Source organism: Doryrhamphus excisus, linkage group LG6, assembly GCF_037039965.1.
Source record: "Doryrhamphus excisus strain RoL-2023G ecotype Guam linkage group LG6, RoL_Dexc_Guam_v1.1, whole genome shotgun sequence".
Lineage (NCBI taxonomy): Eukaryota > Metazoa > Chordata > Actinopteri > Syngnathiformes > Syngnathidae > Doryrhamphus > Doryrhamphus excisus.
In genome coordinates, this window is record NC_136362.1 from 7,681,958 (window position 1) to 7,709,938 (window position 27,981).

General features: G+C 41.9%; 1 protein-coding gene across 1 annotated transcript; it reads right to left on the bottom strand.

Annotated features, from left to right (window-relative positions):
- Positions 1 to 1,354: 1,354 nt before the first annotated feature.
- On the bottom strand, positions 1,355 to 27,981 carry lrrc24 (leucine rich repeat containing 24). The gene is made up of 5 exons (XM_058068332.2): positions 27,630 to 27,981; positions 6,863 to 7,046; positions 4,044 to 4,322; positions 3,098 to 3,266; positions 1,355 to 2,978 (listed from the first exon to the last, which is right to left on the bottom strand). Exons 2-5 carry the CDS (start codon positions 7,022 to 7,024, stop codon positions 1,744 to 1,746), a joined length of 1,845 nt encoding a protein of 614 aa, XP_057924315.2. The 5' UTR covers positions 7,025 to 7,046; positions 27,630 to 27,981; the 3' UTR covers positions 1,355 to 1,743.

A 27,981-nucleotide genomic window follows, 5' to 3' on the forward strand; every position in this document is an offset into this window, starting at 1 on the left:
TGCACATTTACCGGAGAAAGGCTAACCATTTGCTCCACAAAGCGAGTCAAGTATAAATATAAATATATCGCCACTGAACATGAAATGAGCTGTGGTAAGAAAGCCTGTTGATGTTTTTTTTTAACTTTGGTCAATGCTGTTAGCCTGCTGCTGTTGTTAATGTTAGCCTGCTGTTGTAATTGTTGTAAAATGTGTGCAAACGCCCTTATGAAATAACGGCACAAATGAAATATGAGTCGTAACAGCTCTCCGTGGACGGCCATGATGGATTTGCCACCAGGTGTTGCCATGTTTTATAACAAACATTGCACATTTACCGGAGAAAGGCTAACCATTTGCTCCACAAAGCGAGTCAAGTATAAATATAAATATATCGCCACTGAACATGAAATGAGCTGTGGTAAGAAAGCCTGTTGATGTTTTTTTTTAACTTTGGTCAATGCTGTTAGCCTGCTGCTGTTGTTAATGTTAGCCTGCTGTTGTAATTGTTGTAAAATGTGTGCAAACGCCCTTATGAAATAACGGCACAAATGAAATATGAGTCGTAACAGCTCTCCGTGGACGGCCATGATGGATTTTCCATCAGGTGTTGCCATGTTTTATGAAAATAATTTATGCCTAGCAATGCTGAAAGAAACAGCATAGACCAGAATGGGAATTATACTGGTTTAGCTGGTGGACCAGCACCAGCAAGATCTCAATCTTAATACTGGTCCACCAGCATGATCTTGCGGGTGAAGTATTCTTTTAAAGGTGACCTATGATGCTTTGTAAAAATGTAGTTTTATGTTGTGTTTTCGTGCTGGTACGCTGGTCTGTAGACCAGCATGAAAACACAACATATGATGGTCTTGCTGGTACGCACATGCGATCACAGCAACGGTGTTTGCTAGCGTGCTAACAGAGTAGCAAGTAGCAGGAGTGACGTCAGCAATGTGGCAGTAAAAAGATGTCACAGCTGAGCGCAAAACTTGCCATGCACAAGTTTCACGTGGTGGCACCGAACTGGGGAAGTTTAATACGACCAACCTGATCAAATTCTTATTTTTTTATTATTTATTTATTTATTTATTATTCTTATTTTTACCTACAAAATGCACCGTGGAGTTGCACTCAAATTTCGTTGTATGCAATACAATTACAATGAAGACGATTTTGATTCACATAAACACGTAAAAAAACAGCAATACTGGTAATAGAAAAAAAAGTCAGATTCATCACTGGTTTTATTATTTAACATGTATTTTTATTATATAGAAAGTGCAGAGAAATTATGAGATATTCATATGACAGCAAACTAGCTGCTATAGACAAATGCCAATGGAGTCAATTCCGTAATTTCTCGTGTTTTGAATAAAAAAAAAAACATAAGAACAACATCAACAATATTTACAGTGTTATGGTAAAAAAAAAATGGCGTCTACAACAAGGGCCACAAAGACACCGTATTTTAATATCAGTGTCATCATATTTACACAAAAGACGGTCGTTACACAATGTCTGAGCACGATTCCGATTTGTTAGTTTCACGCTTCATGAAATGTTGCCTATGTTCTGTATACGGTTCGATATCGCTATCTTTAAAGGGTTGATTCAGAGTTGGAATGCTTTCGTTTTAATATTCCTGCATCATTTTTGACCCCTCCAATGTCAATGTTTGGTGAGTCCCAAAAAAATCAGTTCATTGCACCGCGTTGGAATCCGTTAATATCGTTGATCGATTTTTTTCCACTTGGAACTCGCTTAGCAATGGATTTCGTACGCTAGCTGTGATCCGAAAAGGAGACTTTGACTCAGGAAGACCTCCTCCGGGTCTGTTGTTAGCGGCCCCTCGCCGCCGTCGCCTGGTTTCCTCCGAAACCCCATCCCTCCTGATCGGGACAGGGTCTGAACCACTTGATGGTCCAGAAGAGCTTCTTTCATGCTGTTTGGTTGGACATACGCTCCCACCATGGGACACCTAGCCGAGGCCGTTCCGACGGGCTTGGCTCGATTAAGTATGTACATCTCATGACCGTGGTCATCGCTGTATTCCTCCAGTTGCGCAAACGTTGTGGGTCCGTCAGAGTAATCGTTGACATAAATGATGCTTTCTTCTTTACTTGTACAGTAGGATCCCGATTCTTCTTTCTGGTATTGCTGGTGTCGGGTGTAGATCATAATCAAGAGAAGAAGAGCGGTAAGCGCCAGTAAGGAGATGCCAACCGCAATGGCGGTCTGCGTAGCCGGACCAAGAGCACTGAAGTCCATGCTGTCTTGCTCGTAAAGTGGTTCCTGGCTAACGTCCGCTACTTCTGGATGGTGGAAGGATTTCGACGAGGAGGACACAGAGGAATGAGTGTTTAGATTATTCCAGAACTGTGACGAATACGCGGAAGAGGACATGTTGACAGCTAAGTGGAACGTAACCCTCGCAACACCGCCCGGGTTCCACGCTTCGCACTCGTAGCGACCGGCATGAGCCACCGTCACGTTGCTGAGGAACAGCATTCCGCTTCCCATGTCCGGGTCAAAACTGTCCCTTTCGCCACCTTCCTCCGCCCCACGCACAACCCCACTGACTCCTCCCATCTTCACCCCGCCACCGCCGGGGAGAGCTGTCACAGCTCCTCTAACGCCGGGTCGGAAAAGTTCACCGTTGGGACCCAGTTCTTGAACCAAGCCTCGCGGGGACAACTGAGCCTTACCATTTGAAGACTTTTTCCAGGTAACCTGAGGCTGAGGGTATCCCGAAGCTTCACAGGAGACTCTGAGGCTCTCGCCAAGTCTTACGGTTAAATGGCTGGGTTCCAGCTGCACAACAGGGGGGATGCAGACCAGGCTGTTTGGGGCCACCTCCCCCAGGCTGAGGTGGGAGAGGCGAGGTGGCTCGGAGCACATCAACCGACGCTGCTCCGCAGAGCTTAGCAGCCGCTGCCCGTCTTCGCTGATCCAGGTCCTCAGCCAGCCAAGAGCACAGTCACAACGCCAAGGATTCTCTGGAGGGGGGCAAAAGAAATATTGGAATATTCCATTATTTACCAGGTGGCGGTCACTTTTGGAGCATTTCATTGTCCACAGTTTTTAGCTTAAAAGCTCCAGTCCCAAGACTATGTACCTGTGACTCTGAGCACCTGAAGGCTGACAAGTGGCGTGAGCGACGAGGCGCCCAAGGTATGGAGGTGATTTCGGCTAAGGTCCAGAAGAGCCAGGGATGACAGTCCGGACAGTGCTTTGTCTGCCAGAAGTTCGATGCTGTTTTCCTGCAGGTGGAGTTCTTGAAGGCGCTGCAAGGACAGTGCGCAGAACGACAAATATATTAGTTTTCTACCGCTTATCCTCACGTGCTGGAGCCTATCCCAGCTGTCTTCGGGCGAGAGGCGGGGTACACCCTGGACTGGTGGCCAGCCAATCACAGGGCACATATAGACAAACAACCATTCACACTCACATTCATACCTATGGACAATTTGGAGTCGCTAATTAACCTAGCATGTTTTTGGAATGTGGGAGAAAACCGGAGTACCCGGAGAAAACCCACGCATGCACGGGAAGAACATGCAGACTCCACACAGAGATGGCCGAGGGTGGGATTGAACTCAGGTCTCCTAGCTGTGAGGGGTGCGCGCTAACCACTCATCCACCGTGCAGCCCCCTGACAGTGTTAATGTAAGATAATGCCTGAAAAAAAAACAGCTAAAACAGTAAAAACGCTAACATTCTAACTGTTAGCATGCTAACACCTAGCGCAATAGAGCTTAGTCTTGTCTTAGTCTGTAAATTTCTCCATAGAAAAATGAAGATGAATCCTATATTGCGGAAATTCATTTATCGAGTCTGGAAGCAATTTTAATAATTCTAATTTGTTGAATAAAATTAATTCATATTATGGCCGAAGGTGGGATTGAACTCTGGTCTCCTAGCTGTGAGGTCTGCGCGCTAACCACTCTCCCGCCGAATATAAACAGCAAAAAAATATGGGATACATAAAGTACTGCATATACGTCACAACAAGCGGCCATCCACCAATCTTACCACGCAAACGATGCATAATCCAAACCAACCTGCAAGCCCCGAAAGGTGTTGTCCTGTATCCGCGTGATCTGGTTCCCAGCAAGGTAGAGGATCCGGAGGTGCACAAGACCGCGGAACATGCCTGGGGTAACCAAATGGATGAGGTTTCCATTGAGGGCCAGCTCAAGTAGCTGGCCCTGGCTGAGAAACGCTCCTGGCTCCAGAGCTGAAATGCTGTTGTTTTGGAGGTACAGGTAATGGAGGCTACCCAGCCGGGTCAGGTCCTGAAGGCGGATCTGAACGATAGCGTTGTCCTGGAGGAACAAGGTCTGTAGGGTTGACAGGGGAATTTGAAAGTTAGTCAGTCAATCAGTCAGGCAGTGCTTTGGTTTTTCAAAATCACTGAAGATGTTCGTTGTGGTGGCAACATAGCCTAGTGGTTAGCATGTTGGCCAGGCAATCGGGAGATCGAGGGTTTGACTCTAAAATTGAGGGTGTATAAAGTCCAGGGTGTACCACACCTCTTACCGTAAGTTAGCTCGGATAGGCTCGAGGTTAGCCATGACCCGAATGAGGACGAGCGGTATCGAAAATGGCTGGCATCAACAAAAGCCTAATACAAATACGGTTTTGTTGTGCAGATCCTGAGGTGTCTTCTCCGAGGTCTCCTCCCGGTCAGACATGTCCTGAACACCCCCAGGAGGCATCCTGACCAGATGCCCAAGTCCATAGTTCTTACCCAGAATAGGGTAGAGTTTCATCTCCGGGTCGAAGTTGATAGAACTGGAGATCAACAGATGGATTGGTGTGGCATCTGCAGTCATGTGGTTTCTGCATTGGTCGGTCTGTCATGGTGGCTTGGGCATCTGGTAAGGAAGACCTTCCGGATGCTTCCCTGTGTCCCTGGCACGTCCAACTGGTCGAAAAGGCTCTAGGTTACCCATGACCCGAATGAGGACGAGTGGTATCGAAAATGGATGGCATCAACAAAAGGCTGATACAAATACGGCTTTGTTGTGCAGCTCCTTCGGACAGATCCTGAGGTGTCTTCCCCGAGGTCTCCTCCCGGTCAGACATATCCTGAACACCTCCAGCAGGCATTGTGACCAGATTCCCAAGTCCATAGTTCTTACCCAGAATAGAATGTCCGGGTCGAAGTTGATGGAACTGAAGATCGACGGATGGATTGGTGTGGCATCTGCAGTCATGTGGTCTCTGCATTGGTCGGTCCATCATGGTGACTTGGGCATCTGGTAAGGAAGGACTTCCGGACGCCTCCCTGTGTTCAGGGCACGTCCAACTTGTCGAAAAGGCTCTAGGTTACCCATGACCCGAATGAGGACGAGCGGTATCAAAAATGGATGGCATCAACAAATACGACTTTGTTGTGCAGCTCCTTCGGGCAGATCCTGAGGCGTCTTCCCCGAGGTCTCCTCCCCCGGTCAGACATGTCCTGAACACCTCCAGGAGGCATCATGACCAGATTCCCAAGTCCATAGTTCTTACCCAGAATAGAATGTCCAGGTCAAAGTTTATGGAGCTGGAGATCAACAGATCAGAGTCATGTGGTCTCTGCATTGGTCGGTCCGTCATGGTGGCTTGGGCATCCGGTAAGGAAGGCCTTCCGGACGTCTCCCTGTGTTCAGGGCACGTCCAACTGGTCGAAAAGGCTCTAGGTTATCCATGACCCGAATGAAGACGAGTGGTATCGAAAATGGATGGCATTCCCAAAAGCCCAATACAAATACGGCTTTGTTGTGCAGATCCTGAGGTGTCTTCCCTGAGGTCTCCTCCCGGTCAGACATGTCCTGAACACCTCCAGGAGGCATCCTGCCCAGATCCCCAAGTCCAGAGTTCTTACCCAGAATAGAATATCCGGGTCAAAGTTGATAGAACTGGAGATCAACAGATCAGAGTCATGTGGTCTCTGCATTGGTCGGTCCATCATGGTGGCTTGGGCATCTGGTAAGGATGCCTTCCGGACGTCTCCCTGTGTTCAGGGCACGTCCTTTCCCGTTGGAAAGACTGTCTCAACTAACCTGGGAACGCCTCAAGATCTGCCGGGAGCGACCTGACCTTGAATAAGCTCAAGAAGATGTATGGTTGGACGATTCCCAAACCCCTAATGAGGAGTCATTGTTTCAAATTGTAAAATTTTACAACCCAAGTACCAACCCTCGCCATGCGGGCGTGCTTCCAGATATTTCCAGTCCTATAATATATGAGCCAATGGTTTTGCGACTTGGCAGAGGTGTTCCGTACTTCTCTATCTTATTGTCATTGTGTTCTAAAGCCAAAATGCAAATCAGACCAAACAGGACGAACATTTAGCAGACGTATTGTGTGGGTGTTTGGAGGACAACAAGTCTCTAAGCAGTGATAGATAATGTATGGACGTTTCCTCCGTTAATCACATGCTGGTGTTTTCCAAAGACAAAAAACAAGAGACGTGAGATAAAATACAATCAACAAGACAGACTTAATGGAAGGAATTATTCCAGACATGGTTTCATGAATATTCATGAGCTGCACTAATGTTGGGAGCCTGACCCCATGAAGAGAAGACGAGGCGATGTTAAACGTCTTCCTGACAGATGATCAGAGGGTCGTTGCCCCTCCCTCGGGCTTATAGCAGAGAAATGATTAACCACAATCGTTTCACTCTAATAAGCTAGAATGAATGACAGCGAGGGCGGCGTGAGGTATCGTTGTACGCCTGTCTCATAGTCCGAAGATTCAGGTTAGAATCCCCGTGGAGTTTGACTGTTCTCTCGAACCGGAGACTCTAAATTACCCAAAGGTGTGACTCCCGTTGGAAAAATGGCTACATAGTTGGAAGTGAATTATAATCCGGACTTGGCCAACTGACCTCAGTGAAGGAGGGGACACCCGGCGGGATTTCTTTGATTCCGAGAGATCCGCACTCTACCGTGAGACTGTAACAACGGCAACCAGACGGACAGCCCACTGAGGTTTTGGAGAATAAAGCCAGAACCATCAGGACCACGACGGACGACCAGAAGAGAGCCATGGTTGGTGAACAGCTTGAGAAACTACAACAGAGGAAGGAGAAGCAATAATCGTAAGTAACCATGGAAACAACACATACATGGAAGAGAAACAGGTGGGTTAAAACACGCAAAACTGCAAAAAATACCCGCAAACAAGCAGTATTTCTTTATTTTATTTCGTCGACTTGACTACTGTGGTGTGTTGCTGCATGATAACATCAACCTGTCGAGGGACAACTGGCGGAAATTAGCCTCTGGCTAGAATGTAGCATTTCCATCATGAATATGTGCTGTACATATTTAAATAAAAATACACATGTAGTCACATACTCACAACTCAATGGACGAGGTTTATTTCAGGAACTTGAATATCTTACTCATATAGTTGAATACAGATTATATACACTTCATAAAAATGATATATTGATTTTTCCCATTATATTACTGCATGCTAACTTTTACATAGGATACAATTGTAACTGAGTTAATTGCTGGATGCAAAATAATACCGTATTTTCCGGACTATAAGTCGCACTTTTTTTCATAGGTTGGCTGTTCCTGCCACTTATACTCCAGAGTGACTTATAAATGAAAAAACTGTTTATATTACATAAACACTGGACATCTTTTCTGTTCATGTTTATTTTTTGTGTAGCTATTATGTAACTATTGTGTTAGCATAGCTTACACTTATTCATTCTCTATTTTTTTATTATTAGAACTTGCCTTCCAAGATGATGTAATGCAGGGGTCTCAAACTCAATTTACCTGGGGGCCACTGGAGCTATGGTCTGGGTTAGGCTGGGCCGCATCAGGTAAAAAAAAAAAAAAAAAAAAAAAAATATATATATATATATATATATTAAAAACAGAAAAAAATGTTTAATGTTAATTTTTATTTTTTTTACACAATATAAGATGGAAAAATAAATAAGCAAATCAAAAAACAAATGAAACAAGTGAAACAAATTAACAAATAAATTTTTATTTATTATTAAAAAAATGTTTAATGTTTGTTTTTTATTTTTCGAAACAATATAAGATGGAAAAATAAATAAGCAAATCAAAAAACAAATGAAACAAATTAAACTTTCATATCAAGGCGGGGGCCTCAAACTAGCGTCCCGCGGGCCACATTTGGCCTGCTGGCCGCGAGTTTGAGACCCCTGATGTAATGTCTGTTTTGTTCCAAAAACATGCTAGGTTAATTAGCGACTCTAAATTGTCCGTAGGTATGAATGTGAGTGTGAATGGTTGTTTGTCTATATGTGCCCTGTGATTGGCTGGCCACCAGTCCAGGGTGTACCCCGCCTCTCGCCCGAAGACCGCTGGGATAGGCTCCAGCACCTCTGTGACCCTCGTGAGGAAAAAGCGGTAGAAAATGAATGAAAAAAAAAAAAAAAAGTAAACTATATTAAGAAAGCAGGAAGTGAACAAATGTAACAGTTACTGATTGTAAAAGTACCAGATGGAGGGGTAGGATTTAATAAGCTTTGCTTCTTCCTACTCCTTTTGGACATGTGGAACTGGGTGTGGAACTGACTGATTATGTGATGCGTTCAATTGTAATCTGATGCATGTTCAAATGAAATAAAACCATATTATTATTATTATTATTTGTTACAGCTCTAGAAGATACAGCATAGCGTGCTAATCTACCACCATGCTGTTCTAGTTACAGTACATCTACATGTGTACTTTACTAAATGCAGTGCTGAGAGAGTGTATCGGTCGCCATGTTGCTTGTGCCCCTGGCAAAAAAAAAAAAGGGCTGCTAACGTTCCAGTTGGAAAGATCTGTGCCTCATCCTGGCCTTTTTTCAATGTAGGCGAAGAGCTTCTGTCTAGTGGAACGGCAGCAGCTTCTATTGTGGCCTCCAATTAATTAAAGATGTTATAAAAAGATTTGCCACAAGGATGTCTCCCTTGTGTTGTTAATGCATACACAAACATACGCTCTCACTCCGTTTCTCTCTCTCCAGCGTTGCAGGGTAAAAACAGACATCTGCACAAACTGCAATTCCATTGTAGACTTTGCTACCATAATAAAGAGTTTCTATTTGAACTTGCAGCAAAAGCACACTGGGTTCAGTTTTAGGCCTTAAAAGAACATTTTTTTTTTTTTTTACACCAAAACAAACCTGCGGCGCCATCCATCTCTAATCTAATTTTCTGATCAAAAAAACATCAACGTTGGCTGCTGGCGGCGTGTTGCTGCCGCATCTTCCTTTCACTTCAACTCATCACTGAGCAAGTTTTCCACGCTTCTTCTGCAATTTCTACACAGCTTTGTTCACATCAAAAACCCGCTCGCTGGACTCGCTGTTCAATTCCCTTCAGGCCCACAAATCTCTGCAAGATACGCCGGGGTTGTCGCTACAATGCATGTTGAACCGTCACCTTGGGCCTGTCAATCTGACACGGAGACAGCAAATAGGGTCACAGTACTCTGGCTAGCACCTGCTTCCTTTTCACAGCGTCTGGCTTTACAGTAAAGTACACAGAAATACAGTAGTTGGCTAAAACACATACATTTAGAGTAGTTACTGAGGAAGTAATGAGGAACTAATCTCTAAGGTCCATACAGTTAATGAATAGTTGTTGAGTAGTTATGGTGTAAAACAGGGGTCATTTACCTGGGGGCCACTGGAGCTCGGGTCTGGGTGAAACTGGGCCACATCAGGTTTTCCAAAAAAAAAACAAAAAAAAAACCGCATTTATTAAAAACTTTGCTTTGGTTCCGATTTTCTACAAGAAAAGCTCTGATAAAACATTCTTCTGTTCTCAAATATCTTAATTTATATTTTTCTGCACAAACAAAACAAATCAAGAATAAAGAAAATCAATCAATCAGTAATAAATAAATATAATAATAATAATAAAAACTTAAGAAACCACATATAGTTGGTGGGTAGACAAATGATTTTTTTCAGATTAAAATGAACAAAGCATTATTAGAGCCCTGTAGACATGACAAAACACGACTATAGTCACATTTATACTCTTTTTATTTACAACATATTGCGCAACTGCAGGGTCTTGAGACACATGCTAACTCGCAAACTAGAGACCTAGCGACCTAAACGGTAGCCTTCAAGTTATTTCCTTTAAACTTACATAGCCAAAAACTTACCACTTCCACACGGATAGGGAGCATAACTATTAACAGTTATTTAACCTTTAACATAAACATTAATCAAACGTAATAATTTTTTCTGGGTACATGATACCATACAGCATCCATATAAAACTTGCGCGGGGCGGCACTAACATTAAACTTTCATATCAAGGCGGGGGCCGCGTGTTTGAGACCCCTGGTGTAAAATAAACATTAATCAGCTGATGAACTTTAATACTTGTTTGCATAAAATTGCGGATTAAATGTATTTATTATATTCCTTCAGATCCAACAGTTCAAAATGTACATTCTTGCCATTTTTCAACTGGTCTGAGAACTGTGACCCCGCCTGGCCCAAACATTTTGGGGATGTAGGGTTCTTGATCTGACTGTATTTTTTTAAATAATGGCTCATAGTTCCGAAATTGATGTAATTATCGTTTTAGCTGCACATCGAATTGTTTACCACAAAGATATTTCTGCTACTTATAGCTAAAAACAGATTTCTATCTGCGATTAATTCGGAGTTAACTACGGCCAAAATGTGATTAATCGCAATTAATTATTTTAATCACCATTTTTTTATTTACTGATGACTGCCTATATATATATATATATATATATATACTGTATGTATAAATATACATATACGTATGAGCATACAGCCGACTGATAAAAGCAACGGCAGAGCTTAAGCTGACACGCACAAAAGGCTAATTCCGACAAATCTCCCTGCAAGTACCTTCTCCCTCTCTGTCTCTGTTAAGTGCCTGTCAAAGAATTTCATGTATTCAGTTTGTGTCAGAGCTGCCAACCTTGAAGAAATGTTATTAGTAGCAAAGGATGGCATATTGTCATATACTGTATATACATATTATTATATTTTTTTTTCATACAAGTGTTTTGCTAGGGGGGAATCATGGGACGGCGAAGCGGATCCAGGCGAATAATGATGTTTTCTCCAATTGTGTGAGTGTGCATGGTGTGTTGCATGGTGTGTTGCATGAAGTAGCTGAAAACAAGATGAAAGGAGTAAGCCGATCTTGAATGTAGCAGATGAAAATGACGCTTCCAACATTTTTTTATCTGCGTTCTTAAAGGAAAAGTGTATGTTTTGGGAATTTTTGCCATCATCTCCAGTCCTTATGCGAGACATGAACATGCTTCTAAAGGTGCAATAGAAGCTAAAAAGAGGCAGCTAATTCATGCAAGAAATGTGACCCACTTATTCCGCCTAAAAGGCCCAATAGTAGCCAATATGATTTCTACTTCCCAAAATGCCTTCAACTCACGATTTCCGGGCTGCCGGCATGCTTCCAGGCATGAACGCCTCATCATTTTAGCAGCGTTCCCGCTTGTGGAACACACAGTGAATTGAGACCAAGAGGTCCCGTATCTGCACAGCGACTACAATAAATTGAAAGTGTTCACGTCTTACTGCACTGCCCGGTGAAGGGATTCTTGCCCTGCATTAAATTATGCCTTATGAACTCTTCACAGTCGTCATATTCATATTCATTACCAGAACATCTACAGTGTATGCCGTTCTAATAGCACCAATCATGCAATGGCATATTTCAATGTGAATTAAACTATTAAGACAATTAGCAATGAACTGGATGTTAATATTGCATGTTCTATTTAGAGAGCATTTACGAGGATAGCCTAGCTAGATGAATCCAACGTGGCCTACATAAACTGAGCAGGAAAAGAGTCCCATCCCAGACACTCTAAAAAATAATTCAGAGTATCTGTTGACATCACTTGATTTAATACATAAATGCAATGTAAAAAAATGTAATTAATTGATTTAGATAAACTTTCTAAGTTGCTAACTTTATTTTTCAAGTTATGTTCAAATAATAATGTCGGCTATTACATGAACTTAATTTAGTATGTCACACTCAAATTTTTATTGTTGGTAAGCTTAAAACAAAATTCAAGTTGGCATGACTTACATAACATAACATAAGTTACTGCTACTTTAAAAGCTGTGTAAGGCTAAAGGCTAAGGGCAGACAAATCAAGAATAAAGAAAATCAATCAATCAGTAATAAATAAATAAATATAATAATAATAATAAAACGGCAAATAATAAAAACTTAAGAAACCACATATAGTTGGTGGGTAGACAAATGATTTTTTTTCTGATTAAAATGAACAAAGCATTATTAGAGCCCTGTAGACATGACAAAACACGACTATAGTCACATTTATACTCTTTTTATTTACAACATATTGCGCAACTGCAGGGTCTCGAGACACATGCTAACTCGCAAACTAGAGAGCTAGCGACCTAAACGGTAGCCTTCAAGTTATTTCCTTTAAACTTATATAGCCAAAAACTTACCACTTCCACACGGCTAGGGAGGATAACTATTAACAGTTTTTCTGGGTACATGATACCATACAGCATCTATATCAAACTTGACGCGGGCCGCACTAACTAATTAAACTTTCATATCAAGGCGGGGGCCTCAAACTGGTGTCCTGCGGGCCACATTTGGCCCGCGGGCCGCGTGTTTGAGGAACCTGGTGTAAAATAAACATTTATCAGCTGATGGACTTTATCAACTTTATGAACTTGTTTGCATAAAATTGCGGATTAAATTGAAACAAAATTCAAGTTGGCATGACTTAGTAAAATGAGCTTGGTAACAAGTTACTGCTACTTTAAAAGCTGTGTGCGTTGTTACTATAATTAAGTAGACAACAAATTAAATTATTGAATAAAATGATGAAATCAGTTGACTTAACATATTTTTTTTCGAGTTACGAACTTAAAAACTTGCCCCCAATGACAACAATTATTCAGTAAGCATTACTTAAAATAAGCTTTGAGTGAAGAGGACAAGCTAATTCGTGTAATGCAATATTTTTTGTCGGTTCAAAGCAATTTCTAATTAAGTTGTCATAACTAAGAGGCGGGGGCCTCAAACTAGTGTCCTGCGGGCCACATTTGGCCCGCGGGCCGCATGCTTGAGACCCCTGAATTAAGGCATAGAAGGAACTAAACAAGCTGCCAAATCGTGACAATTATGTAGTATATAAACCAAACTAAATAATGAATAGTTGTTTTTGGAAAATTAGTTTTATAACAATAACATTTAAAAATGTATTTAAAGTCATATTTTCATGAGAATACATTTGTAATATGAAGAGAAATGTTTGTAATGTTGTAAATGTAAACGATTCTGATTGGTTCATTTCAAGATTTGCAAGGATTTGTTTGCAAATTAGCACCGGAATTACGCAGTCCGCTTTAAAAAAAAAAAAAAAAAAAAATTTTGGCAGTATGGAATACCAAAGTGCACTTGCCCCGACGGGAATATCACTGATTGGATTTACTTGCCCGAATTTTGTTTTAACTTGCCCCGGGCCATCGGTACATCGTTACTGTCGAGCCCTGGAAAGGATGTCTAAATCTAAAAGTCTTTGGAATGACATAGCATGAAAAAATCATGTTAAACAAAGCCTTGGATTGTCATTGTTTTTTTTTTTTTTTTTTGCAGTGTTTCTCATTTGTGACAGGGTTTTAATTAGCTTTGACTGATAAAAGTGTCAGCGGGAGATCATAGTGCAAAGACACCGTTGCCCCTCAGGCTAAGGGCAGACACACAAAAAAGGTTATTAAGATACAGTATGAGCTAAGCATAAAAGCAAAGAGCAGGTAAAAATCCTGACTTTATTATAGGAGACCTTATGTTGTCATAAGGCTTAGATACTTCCACAAACAGAACGAAGAAAATGAAAGTAATAACAAAATGGCCTATGGCAGCGTTCCGTGAATCAATACAAACTCCAGCATGTTTTATGTTTTTTCCCGATTTTAACGCTCATGTTTTGTCATGCTGGTGTAGGGATTTAAGTGTTGAGAGGTCAATTTGTTCATTTCAGCCCGAGTAATCCCCTGCGGTACATACGTAATCTGCACAATCGGATGCTTGTTAGCTAAGCTGCTGTCGGCGCCGTAGATGTTTTTCAGCGCGGAGAGAGGTTTTTTGTTGTGTGCTTTTAAAAAAAACAAGGTCAGTGGCGTGTCCCCCGCTGACGGTGTGAAAATGTAATAGGATGATTTTAGCTTCATGTTGTGGACTTGGATGTGTGTTGAATGCGACTTAAGAGGCGAATGTTAGTCCACAAAGACCACAGGGAATCTAATTAACAACACATTGTTATGGTCAAACCTCCGTTTTCATTATTAATTCCTTCCCAAAGGCCGGACAAAAACTGAAACAAAAACCTAAGCCATTTTTCCCACAGGGAAATCCAATTATTCTGTTCCACACACCCAAAATAGCCACATAAATACATTTTTTACAGAAAAAAATATAGATTTACATGCAGAAAGCAATGAAAAATATCCATCCACTCCCTACTGCTTTTCCTCACAAGGGTCGCGGGGGTGCTGGAGCCTATCCCAGCTGTCTTCAGGCAAGCGGCGGGGTACACCCTGGACTGGTGGCCAGCCAATCAAAGGGCACATATACAAGACAAACAACCATTCACACTCACATTCATACCTATGGACAATTTGGAGTCGCTAATTAACCTAGCATGTTTTTTTTTGGAATGTGGGAGGAAACCGGAGTACCCGGAGAAAACCCACGCATGCACGGGGAGAACATGCAAACTCCAGATGGCCGAGGGTGGAATTGAACCCTGGTCTCCTAGCTGTGAGGTCTGTGCGCTAACCACTCAAACGCCGTGCGAACATCATTTGTGAATTCTCTTCGGAAAATGGTAATGTGCCGAGGGGCCAAGACTGGACCAAGAGACATTTTTTTGTTGTTTTGGGGGTTTGGTACCCCCAAAAGGGTGGAATATGCTCCAGGACAAGAAGGCAGCAACATCCCCTTGAATGTCATATGTGAATTCTCTTCGGAAAATGGTAACGTGCCGAGGGGCCAAGACTGGACCAAGAGACATTTTTTTGTTGTTTTGGGGGTTTGGTACCCCCAAAAGGAGAGGATATGCTCCTGGACAAGAAGACAGCGACATCCCCTTGAACGTCATATGTGAATTATTTTCGGAAAATGGTCACATGCCGAGGGGCCAAGACTGGACCAAGAGACATTTTTTTGTTGTTTTGGGGGTTTGGTACCCCCAAAAGGGTGGAATATGCTCCAGGACAAGAAGGCAGCAACATCCCCTTGAATGTCATATGTGAATTCTCTTCGGAAAATGGTAACGTGCTGAGGGGCCAAGACTGGACCAAGAGACATTTTTTTGTTGTTTTGGGGGTTCGGTACCCCTAAAAGGAGGGAATATGCTCCAGGACAAGAAGGCAGCGAGATCCCCTTGAACGTCATATGTGAATTCTCTTCGGAAAATGGTAACGTGCCGAGGGGCCAAGACTGGACCAAGAGACATTTTTTTGTTGTTTTGGGGGTTTGGTACCCCCAAAAGGGTGGAATATGCTCCAGGACAAGAAGGCAGCAACATCCCCTTGAACGTCATATGTGAATTCTCTTCGGAAAATGGTAACGTGCCGAGGGGCCAAGACTGGACCAAGAGACATTTTTTGTTGTTTTGGGGGTTTGGTACCCCCAAAAGGGGGGAATATGCTCCAGGACAAAAAGGCAACGAGATCCCCTTGAACGTCATATGTGAATTCTCTTCGGAAAATGGTAACGTGCCGAGGGCCCAAGATTGGACCAAGAGACATTTTTTTGTTGTTTTGGGGGTTTGGTACCCCCAAAAGGGTGGAATATGCTCCAGGACAAGAAGGCAGCGACATCCCCTTGAACGTCATATGTGAATTATTTTCGGAAAATGGTAACGTGCCGAGGGGCCAAGACTGGACCAAGAGACATTTTTTGTTGTTTTGGGGGTTTAGTACCCCCAAAAGGGGGGAATATGCTCCAGGACAAGAAGGCAGCGAGATCCCCTTGAACGTCATATGTGAATTCTCTTCGGAAAATGGTAACGTGCCGAGGGGACAAGACTGGACCAAGAGACATTTTTTGTTGTTTTGGGGGTTTGGTACCCCCAAAAGGGGGGAATATATTGTAAAATGACTACTTTGTTGTACACTGAATATGACTTTTCTGTTTTTTTAGTAAACTCTAGTTGAACTTAAGAGGGCTACATGACTCGGGGAGGCCAACGTGACCTTATTGTTACACACCATGTGTTTGGAGTCCAAGATGTTCTGCCAAAATACTTAAGTCCAGTCACGAGACATGACCAGATACGGACTAAATTCTGGAAAATCCACGCCATTGCTATTGTTCGTGAGGTCTATATAAGTATAAGCTGTATTAAATAAACACGAGGACCCTTTTCCTCCAACTGCAGAGGTGGTTCGTGTTGCATTATTTGCCAACACGACAAGGCTGTAAAGCATCTTATGGAAACATCTTTTATCTTTCAATTAAGACCACTTTACGCTCATTAAGAAGCCAATTTAACGACGGATACACTTGACCAATCTAAGCTATAAAGGTCATTTTCCCGCTCGTTTCCCACAATCATAACGAAAATCCCTAACGACGTATCCCGTAAAGTATTTAAGCAAAGTTGACGACTCACGGGACGGGATATCCAAAGCAGGAAAAACAATGTTCCTGAACGCACCTGACAGCCACAGAAGTTCACATCCGTGTGTTGCCATCGCTGCTGGTCTGCCTCAGCGGTTGTTATGGCAACGGCGGTAAGAAGTGGGAAGCGTGCTCATGGGACCCAAAGGCCAGGCACTGTTCCTGTGAGCTGACATTAGGCAAAACGCTGCACACAAATACAAGCTGTCATTTGTTGTGGAAAATTGCTCGCAGGAAGTTCAGCTCCGTAATGACCCCCGAGCCAAATTCGAAATTCTCTTTCATTTCGACTTGTTTTTCCGCCTCTCTCTCTCTCTCTCTCCCCCTCCCTCCCCTGGATCCCTCAATGATTTCTCTGAAAGCCTCCATCGTTTTTCCAGCCTCCCTTTCTGACCTCTTTCTTTTCTCATGGCTCGTCCTTGCGGCCTGACTGACGGGTGCTAAATCATTTGTCTCACGACATCCCATTGTCAACACGCCCGCTCAGGCCAAGGCGAGCTGGGACGGCGCGGCGGTGCCGGGGCCATAAAGAAACATCTGACTTTGAGTGATAGTCGGGAGCGTACGCGCAAACAACACAAGCATGGGAATGCTCATAAACATTCCGCGCGCAACCCAGGCAGCCTTTACGTTACAGTTTGACTGACAAGTCGGTATAAAACCCACACGCTGCTTATGCACTCGCACATCCCGGCTGCCAGGATTCTCCGACACGAGTCAGATCCGGAGAGATGGACACAATTTGGGGTCGGTTGAGGGAAGGAAGCTCATTTCCCAAATACGACTCTGATAAGCTAACCAGTCATTAGCCACGTATACATGGACCCAAATGTTCCAATGTGCCAATCCGAATGAGCATATAATGGGATTCCTAGGGGTGGAATATTCCTTTCCCCAATCCGAATGAGCATATAATGGGATTCCTAGGGGTGGAATATTCCTTTCCCGAATCCGATTGAGGTATCTTGTAAAAAACGGAAAGTTATCAGGGTGCGTTCTTCTTCTTCTGTTGTTTATTGGCGGTTGGCAAGCAGCTTTCGGTGTGCATTACCGCCATCTGTGGAACAGAATCTAAACCCTTCTATACTTTATTCACACGTCCAGTTTTATTAAAAAAGAAATTCACAGAAATTATAAAATATTGGAAAATATTAGCTAAATAGAATTTGATCTTTTCCTGTTTAAATTTATCCCGGGTGCGTTCTTCAGTTTTAAAAATGGAGGCTGGACTTCAGCGGAAAGTTTTTTGATCCAAACTAAATTCCAAGACTGGACTGAACAAAAAACTGGCAATACGGAGTTATTCCAACAAGTGAAAGACAAACTTGGGAAAGTCGGTATCACGTGATGTTGATGTTTACGTTTTACTGGGCATGCCCCATTGACTATTCTGGTTCTGGTTGATTATAGCAGCGCATGTATACAGGAGATTGGAATATTCCTTTTCCATGTATACCATTGTTTTCGGAAAAGTCATTTGGAAAGATTCCATTCGGAAAGAGGAAAACTCATGTAAACGTGGCTATTGATAAGCCGATAAAAATGTCTGTTCTAAATGTATTTTAATTTGTATTGTACTTACTTTTATGTACTGTGTATTTTTATATATACCGTATTTTCTCGACTATAAGTCGCTCCGGAGTCTAAGTAGCACAAGGCTAAAAATGCCTAATTAGGTATGGGTCACCCTTAGGTAGACAGGAGATTGGAATATTCCTTTCCATGTATACCATTGTTTTCGGAAAAGTTACTTACTTTTATGTACTGTGTATTTTTATATATACCGTATTTTCTGGTCTATAAGTCGCACTGAGTATAAGGCTAAAAATGCATAATTAGGTAAAAAAAAACATGTATAAGTCGCATTTTTTGCAGGTAATTTATTTTACAAACTACTTGACCAAAACAGACATTACGTCTAATAATAAAAGAATATAGAATGAATAGGTGTAAGCTATGCTAGCACAATGGTTATTCAGCTACACGAAAAATAAACATGAACAGAAAAGGTGTCCAGTGTTTATGGAACATAAACAGTTTTTTCATTAATAAGTCACTCTGGAGTATAAGTGGCAGGAACAGCCAACCAAAATGAAAAAAAAGTGTGACTTATAGTCCGGAAAATACGGTATATATATTTTTGTTTGTTTTTACAGAACCGAGTACAATGCTATAGCTATTGATGTAAGAATCATGAAGAGGAATTTTGCGCTATTTTTGTTATCATCATTCCATCTGTCCAAACAAATGCACCTTTTAGTTGTAGCAGACGTTCCAATGGATCAATACGCTGAAGAAACAAGGCTGGTCTAATCATGTTTTCCATGTCTGTGTGTGTGTGTGCTTCGGAATGCCTGTTAGTTTATTTTGGCCGCCTCCAAAGGTCAGTTTGGATTGATGCTTTTTGATTCACGTTAATCAGAGCCGTGTTTACGATGAGCTGTCCTTTCAGGATGTGGAATGCATCCCAGCTCACAGCTCAAGGCCTTACAGCTTCTAAAATTTGAACCCAATTTTTGACAAAACCTTGTCTCAAGTCAATTCCAGGGCACATTCTTTATATACAAACATCTCAAATGAATGCATGCATTTTTAGGCTCAAAATTAAAGTGAATTATAAGTGAAAAGTACATTGATGCATCAATCTTAAGCGTATATAACACTTGAATGTTAAAATGTCACGACTTTATGATGGGGACTGTATAATTAATCACGTTTTTTTTTTAGGTTGACGCTCAGATTTTCTTGACCGAACGTCAGAGGAAGGTCAATGTGTCTGCCCAGTACAAGTAGCTCCTTGAAGTCTGAAACAATCTCCCCCGGATTTTTGAAGTTGTCTGTGATGATACGAGTGAAGACTTGGAGAGCAATTTCAAGTGTTGTTTCAGTTTAAGGTCATTAGATATCATGGATACGAGTCTTTGTCCAAACAATCTCCCCCGGATCTTTGAAGTTGCCTGTGATGATATGAGTGAAGACTTGGAGAGCAATTTCAAGTGTTGTTTCAGTTCAAGGTCATTAGATATCGTGGATACGAGTCTTTGTCCAAACAATCTCCCCCGGATCTTTGAAGTTGCCTGTGATGATATGAGTGAAAACTTGGAGAGCAATTTCAAGTGTTGTTTCAGTTCAAGGTCATTAGACATCGTGGATGAGAGTCTTTGTCCAAACAATCTCCCCCGGATCTTTGAAGTTGCCTGTGATGATATGAGTGAAGACTTGGAGAGCAATTTCAAGTGTTGTTTCAGTTCAAGGTCATTAGACATCGTGGATACGAGTCTTTGTCCAAACAATCTCCCCCGGATCTTTGAAGTTGTCTGTGATGATATGAGTGAAGACTTGGAGAGCAATTTCAAGTGTTGCTTCAGTTTAAGGTCATTAGATATCGTGGATACGAGTCTTTGTCCAAACAATCTCCCCCGGATCTTTGACGTTGTCTGTGATGATATGAGTGAAGACTTGGAGAGCAATTTCAAGTGTTGTTTCAGTTTAAGGTCATTAGACATCGTGGATACGAGTCTTTGTCCAAACAATCTCCCCCGGATCTTTGAAGTTGTCTGTGATGATATGAGTGAAGACTTGGAGAGCAATTTCAAGTGTTGTTTCAGTTTAAGGTCATTAGATATCGTGGATACGAGTCTTTGTCCAAACAATCTCCCCCGGATCTTTGAAGTTGTCTGTGATGATATGAGTGAAGATTAGGAGAGCAATTTCAAGTGTTGTTTCGGTTTAAGGTCATTAGACAGTGTGGATACGAGTCTTTGTCCAAACAATCTCCCCTGGATCTTTGAAGTTGTCTGTGATGATACGAGTGAAGACTTGGAGAGCAATTTCAAGTGTTGTTTCGGTTTAAGGTCATTAGACATTGTGGATACGAGTCTTTGTCCAAACAATCTCCCCCGGATCTTTGAAGTTGTCTGTGATGATACGAGTGAAGACTTGGAGCGCAATTTCAAGTGTTGTTTCAGTTTAAGGTCATTAGATATCATGGATACGAGTCTTTGTCCAAACAATCTCCCCTGGATCTTTGAAGTTGTCTGTGATGATACGAGTGAAGACTTGGAGAGCAATTTCAAGTGTTGTTTCGGTTTAAGGTCATTAGACATTGTGGATACGAGTCTTTGTCCAAACAATCTCCCCCGGATCTTTGAAGTTGTCTGTGATGATATGAGTGAAGACTTGGAGAGCAATTTCAAGTGTTGTTTCAGTTTAAGGTCATTAGACATCGTGGATACGAGTCTTTGTCCAAACAATCTCCCCCGGATCTTTGAAGTTGTCTGTGATGATATGAGTGAAGACTTGGAGAGCAATTTCAAGTGTTGTTTCAGTTCAAGGTCATTAGATATCGTGGATACGAGTCTTTGTCCAAACAATCTCCCCCGGATCTTTGAAGTTGTCTGTGATGATATGAGTGAAGATTAGGAGAGCAATTTCAAGTGTTGTTTCGGTTTAAGGTCATTAGACAGTGTGGATACGAGTCTTTGTCCAAACAATCTCCCCTGGATCTTTGAAGTTGTCTGTGATGATATGAGTGAAGACTTGGAGAGCAATTTCAAGTGTTGTTTCAGTTTAAGGTCATTAGATATCGTGGATACGAGTCTTTGTCCAAACAATCTCCCCCGGATCTTTGAAGTTGTCTGTGATGATACGAGTGAAGACTTGGAGAGCAATTTCAAGTGTTGTTTCAGTTTAAGGTCATTAGATATCGTGGATACGAGTCTTTGTCCAAACAATCTCCCCTGGATCTTTGAAGTTGCCTGTGATGATATGAGTGAAAACTTGGAGAGCAATTTCAAGTGTTGTTTCAGTTTAAGGTCATTAGACATCGTGGATATGAGTCTTTGTCCAAACAATCTCCCCCGGATCTTTGAAGTTGCCTGTGATGATATGAGTGAAAACTTGGAGAGCAATTTCAAGTGTTGTTTCAGTTCAAGGTCCTTAGACATTGTGGATGCGAGTCTTTGTCCAAACAATCTCCCCCGGATCTTTGAAGTTGCCTGTGATGATATGAGTGAAGACTTGGAGAGCAATTTCAAGTGTTGTTTCAGTTTAAGGTCATTAGACATCGTGGCTACGAGTCTTTGTCCAAACAATCTCCCCCGGATCTTTGAAGTTGTCTGTGATGATATGAGTGAAGACTTGGAGAGCAATTTCAAGTGTTGTTTCAGTTTAAGGTCATTAGATATCGTGGATACGAGTCTTTGTCCAAACAATCTCCCCTGGATCTTTGAAGTTGCCTGTGATGATATGAGTGAAAACTTGGAGAGCAATTTCAAGTGTTGTTTCAGTTTAAGGTCATTAGACATCGTGGATATGAGTCTTTGTCCAAACAATCTCCCCCGGATCTTTGAAGTTGCCTGTGATGATATGAGTGAAAACTTGGAGAGCAATTTCAAGTGTTGTTTCAGTTCAAGGTCCTTAGACATTGTGGATGCGAGTCTTTGTCCAAACAATCTCCCCCGGATCTTTGAAGTTGCCTGTGATGATATGAGTGAAGACTTGGAGAGCAATTTCAAGTGTTGTTTCAGTTTAAGGTCATTAGACATCGTGGCTACGAGTCTTTGTCCAAACAATCTCCCCCGGATCTTTGAAGTTGTCTGTGATGATATGAGTGAAGACTTGGAGAGCAATTTCAAGTGTTGTTTCAGTTTAAGGTCATTAGATATCGTGGATACGAGTCTTTGTCCAAACAATCTCCCCCGGATCTTTGAAGTTGTCTGTGATGATATGAGTGAAGATTAGGAGAGCAATTTCAAGTGTTGTTTCGGTTTAAGGTCATTAGACAGTGTGGATACGAGTCTTTGTCCAAACAATCTCCCCTGGATCTTTGAAGTTGTCTGTGATGATACGAGTGAAGACTTGGAGAGCAATTTCAAGTGTTGTTTCGGTTTAAGGTCATTAGACATTGTGGATACGAGTCTTTGTCCAAACAATCTCCCCCGGATCTTTGAAGTTGTCTGTGATGATATGAGTGAAGACTTGGAGAGCAATTTCAAGTGTTGTTTCAGTTTAAGGTCATTAGATATCGTGGATACGAGTCTTTGTCCAAACAATCTCCCCCGGATCTTTGAAGTTGTCTGTGATGATATGAGTGAAGATTAGGAGAGCAATTTCAAGTGTTGTTTCGGTTTAAGGTCATTAGACAGTGTGGATACGAGTCTTTGTCCAAACAATCTCCCCCGGATCTTTGAAGTTGTCTGTGATGATATGAGTGAAGACTTGGAGAGCAATTTCAAGTGTTGTTTCGGTTTAAGGTCATTAGACATCGTGGATACGAGTCTTTGTCCAAACAATCTCCCCCGGATCTTTGAAGTTGTCTGTGATGATACGAGTGAAGACTTGCAGAGCAATTTCAAGTGTTGTTTCAGTTTAAGGTCATTAGACAGTGTGGACACGAGTCTTTGTCCAAACAATCTCCCCCGGATCTTTGAAGTTGTCTGTGATGATACGAGTGAAGACTTGGAGAGCAATTTTAAGTGTTGTTTCAGTTTAAGGTCATTAGATATCGTGGATACGAGTCTTTGTCCAAACAATCTCCCCCGGATCTTTGAAGTTGTCTGTGATGATACGAGTGAGGACTTGGAGAGCAATTTTAAGTGTTGTTTCAGTTTAAGGTCATTAGATATCGTGGATACGAGTCTTTGTCCAAACAATCTCCCCCGGATCTTTGAAGTTGTCTGTGATGATATGAGTGAAGACTTGGAGAGAAATTTCAAGTGTTGTTTCAGTTTAAGGTCATTAGATATCGTGGATACGAGTCTTTGTCCAAACAATCTCCCCCGGATCTTTGAAGTTGTCTGTGATGATATGAGTGAAGACTTGGAGAGCAATTTCAAGTGTTGTTTCAGTTTAAGGTCATTAGATATCGTGGATACGAGTCTTTGTCCAAACAATCTCCCCTGGATCTTTGAAGTTGTCTGTGATGATACGAGTGAAGACTTGCAGAGCAATTTCAAGTGTTGTTTCAGTTTAAGGTCATTAGATATTGTGGATACGAGTCTTTGTCCAAACAATCTCCCCCGGATCTTTGAAGTTGTCTGTGATGATACGAGTGAAGACTTGGAGAGCAATTTCAAGTGTTTCAGTTTAAGGTCATTAGACATCGTGGATACGAGTCTTTGTTCAAACAATCTCCCCCGGATCTTTGAAGTTGTCTGTGATGATATGAGTGAACACTTGGAGAGCAATTTCAAGTGTTGTTTCAGTTAAGGTCTTTAAGAGTCTTTGTCCATTTTCGTATGAAGCCTTCCTCTTTTGGAAAAGAAAAGAGGATATGTGTCACTCGGATATTGTGAACATCCAGCAGCAACACGACATCATGTTGCCTGTGGGTTTCCTGTGAGATCTTTCTGAGGTCTTTGTGTGTTTCTAGTTCCGTTTTGAATGACGCACTCTTTGTCAAATGAAACTGTCATCTCCCTTCTTGCTCTTTTTGTTCCAACGGAGATCAGGGTCACCTTTGTGACACCAGGATTTCTATTCTTAGATGTTTAAATGTCAATTCCCTCAACTCTTACCCACATGCTCATACGCACCGGAGCGCCGTTTCCATTTTAATCGCTGAGGATGATTGACATAATCGATTAAAGCAATTTAGTCCCGCTGCAGAATTTGCGGGTCAACTCGGTCTTTATATATTCTTCCCGTTTCGGCGTTCCTTCTGTCCAATTGTTATGCGGCCATTTCTTGACTGAATGGCAGCGTTTCTCACTGTAATTGATGGATGACATCTGACAGGATGGAGGATAGATGGTGGGATCTTGCACAAAAAAAAAAAAAAAAACCTTTCAGCTTCATATTTCACCCGAAGTATTCACCCTGAAGAATATAGACTTAATTCTGCTTCTTTTCAAGCTCAAGCATTATTATGCGTCTGGACGTGTCACAGCTGGCTGAACCTAAATTGTCAATGTGCTCGCTGACAGCGCGACCGTTACTCACGAGTGTCTCCTAAAAGGCAAATGGAAAACAATGCTTTAATAAAGATTCCTTTGCACTCGGATGCATTTGAATGAATATTGAATGTACGATACTGCGTGCCGTAAGTCATGGAGTCCAAATGGATTAACTTCCTGGTTGCCATGGAAGTGAGAGCAACTGCCAAAAGTGTGTCAAATAACGCTGAGCTGGATAAATGGTGAAAAGAGTTTTTCCTGATATGAATTTCTTGCTGTATCGGAGTTTTTCATTCTTAAATCTTCCGTTGGCCAAACAATACGCCTGATACACATTTCATCATCACTGTCTGGCAGACAGAGGTCCATAAAAAATTGAAACATCTCTCCGGCATTCAATCTTGTCCACATCGGCTCCGTATGAAACCGACTCCGCACCCCACACCCCCGCCTCCCAGCTCTTGGGTTAGACAAACAGGGTTCTATGCAAGGGTCTCCTGTTTGATTCCCGTGATGCTCCATGTCCTGAATAGCAATTACGCAGAGTGATGTGCATAACAACTGTGACATTAGCCCAGAAATGGCACCAATTAACGTCGGGAATGAGAAAACACTACGACCTTCCAGCCACCATCACTTCACACTGCAATGTTTACGTCTGTGAGCGGACGTCACAGCCTCAGAATCCAGTTTTGATGGCGTCGCCTTTGGATATAAGCAACATTTTACAGAAAAATAGGGAAAACTGAGGGGAAATAAGAGACTTCCCTAACAGGCTGAGACCATCGCTGATTGGAAGCTTAGCATGTCCGTCAAAACTACAGTGAATTAGCTTTAAAATACTATGACATTAGCATGGCCAGGCCAATACTTTTCACTCGTCCTCTTATAATATTCCCAAATACAGTAAAGTCTCATTATATCGATATCGGTTATAACGAATTACTACTTATTACGATACTATTTTCATTTCCCGGCAAATTTCTAGTCTTTTATGATATAATTAGTTCCGTTAGTACGATATCCGGTTATTATGATAATCCGGTTACTACGATGCCCTTTTCATCTCCCGCCAGCCAATTTGGTCTGCTTATATCGATACAAAAGCAGCTTAAATCAGTATGCCTGTATAGAATCTAGTATACACACGAGAGAAACCACGAACGCAGTTGGTTCTTCTGTTGCAGACATGTGTTTGGCCAGCTAAGTGGGGCGGGTTGAGCATGACCTGTGAACCAGGAAGTGCGGGAATCGGTGTGTGTGCTGCACTCTGGTGGTGGAAGTGTGAAAAATAAAGTTGACTGGAAGCAGCCGTTCGCCGTGTTCTTTTTTGGTATTGAAATCCTTAAGCAAAGATTGATTTAAGCTGCTCGACATTGTTCTATACTATAGAACAATGTCGAGCGCATTATTGCCCACTTTTAATGCAGTTCGGCGCAGGATCGGATATATGGATAGTCCGGTTATATCGGTATTTTTTTCGACTCCCGAGAATATCAATATAACGAGACTTTACTGTACAGTCATTCAAGTTAGATTCCTTATTCCTAAATACAATATTTCCACCGGAAATGAATTTAAATATGTTTTTTTTAACATGATTAGAGCCCTCCATCCATGAAAAAACACCCCTATAGTCGCCTTTACACGGATATTACGCAATATAGTTGACATGCAGTGGAAAAACTTGAGGGTGACCCAAGCACTTATTAGCTTTAGGGCCAATCAGCATTCTAAGAAATGCATTTTGGGGGGGAAGTGAGTGAAGGGTGGACAGGAAGTGGGTTTGGGGGTTTGGCTTTAACGGTAGGGATTATTAGCATGTCCGGCAAAACTACAGTGAATTAGCTTTAAAATACTATAACACTAGCATGGCCAGGCCAATACTTTTCACTCGTCCTCTTATAATATTCCCAAATACAGTCAGATTCCTTATTTCTAAATCCAATATTTCCACAGGAAATTAGTTTAAATATGTTTTTTTTAACATGATTAGAGCCCTCCATCCATGAAAAAACACCCCTATAGTCGCCTTTACACAGGTATTACGCAATTTAGTTGACATGCAGTGGAAAAACTTGTGTTCTACAGCAGGATGGTTTTCTAAAGCAAGTCCACCAAAGCAAAATATCCTATTGAGATGCTGTGGCATGACCTTCAAACGGCGTTCCATGCTGGAAAAACCTCCAATGAATAACAACAATGAATAACAGGGACTCATTGCAAGTTATCACCAAGGCTTGATTGCAGTTGTTGCTGCTAAGGGTGACCCAAACACTTATTCTAAGAAATGCATTTTGGGGGGGAAGTGAGTGAAGGGTGGACAGGAAGTGGGTTTGGGGGTGTGGCTTTAACGGTAGGGATTATTGTGGCTGCTGTGAGAGCGAGCTAAACAGTAATAAAATCCTGGTGCTTGTGTGTCACCTAGTGAACAGTGTGCAGTTTTACACATCATGGTAATGTATTTGAATGCATCTTCTGAATGCATTTATGCTGCAAAATTTGATGCGTGAATTGAAGGATTAATGGATGTGTTTTTCTTTTGGAACGTTCTTGGATGCTGGAGAACTTTGGAGGCAAAACGTAGTTCTAATAATCAATATTGATATCAGCAATACTGAAAATAGAACTCCAAAAATACACATTTTTGTGCTATGGTGCAATAAATCGTCTGACAAGATGTTTATTTTTGGTTTTGTTACTTTATGAGGCACAAACAGCTGCAATATTGTCGCTTGTGTTTATTTTGAAGATGTTTATGTCATATATTGCGTGCCGTATGATAAATTATTGGACTCTAATAACGCTTGTACCCTTTTACACGGCTAAAATATTATTGTGAAAGTCAAAATGGAATTATTACAGTAACAATAATATAGTAATGTACTTTTTCTGTTTAGAATTGAGTAGCTTCCGGTATTTGTATGCGTTATGTGTTACAGTGCAAAAACAACAGCAATAGAAATAACAGCGTATATAATAGCATATCCCTTTGTAAAAGATGTGTTCGAAACCCCGCTGTGTCCCACTAATCCACCGCCACACACACAAAAAAAAAAAAACCGACTTACCGATCGTCCTGCCGGAAGGGCTGCTCTCCCCGCCAACTTCCTCTCCGAGCCCAACAAGGACGATAAAGACCGAACGTCCACCGTAAAGCCCCGCAGGCGACACTCCTGCTCCTCCGCTGGCGTCGGCGGTGATAGTCCTCAAAGTGGGGGCTCGTCCATCCGCACTGGACGCTGACAGGAAGCAGATCATGTGCGCCGAAACCGGACGTCAGCGACGATGATGATGATGATCGATGAGACTATTTTCACCTGCCCGAATCTTTTGTTCTTATCTCCTCCAACTGTACGATGTTATCTAATAGTAATAAGCAAGCTATCTGATGTTGCTGTGAGAAGTAATTGTCTCATTTGG

Coding starts and splice junctions, on each gene's coding strand:
- lrrc24 (XM_058068332.2), bottom strand. CDS start 7,024: ATGGCTCTCTTCTGGTCGTCCGTCGTGGTCCTGATGGTTCTGGCTTTA. Junction 4,323..6,862: donor GTGTCCCCTCCTTCACTGAG/GTCAGTTGGCCA, acceptor TCAACCCTACAG/ACCTTGTTCCTCCAGGACAA. Junction 3,267..4,043: donor ACACCTTTCGGGGCTTGCAG/GTTGGTTTGGAT, acceptor CTGTCCTTGCAG/CGCCTTCAAGAACTCCACCT.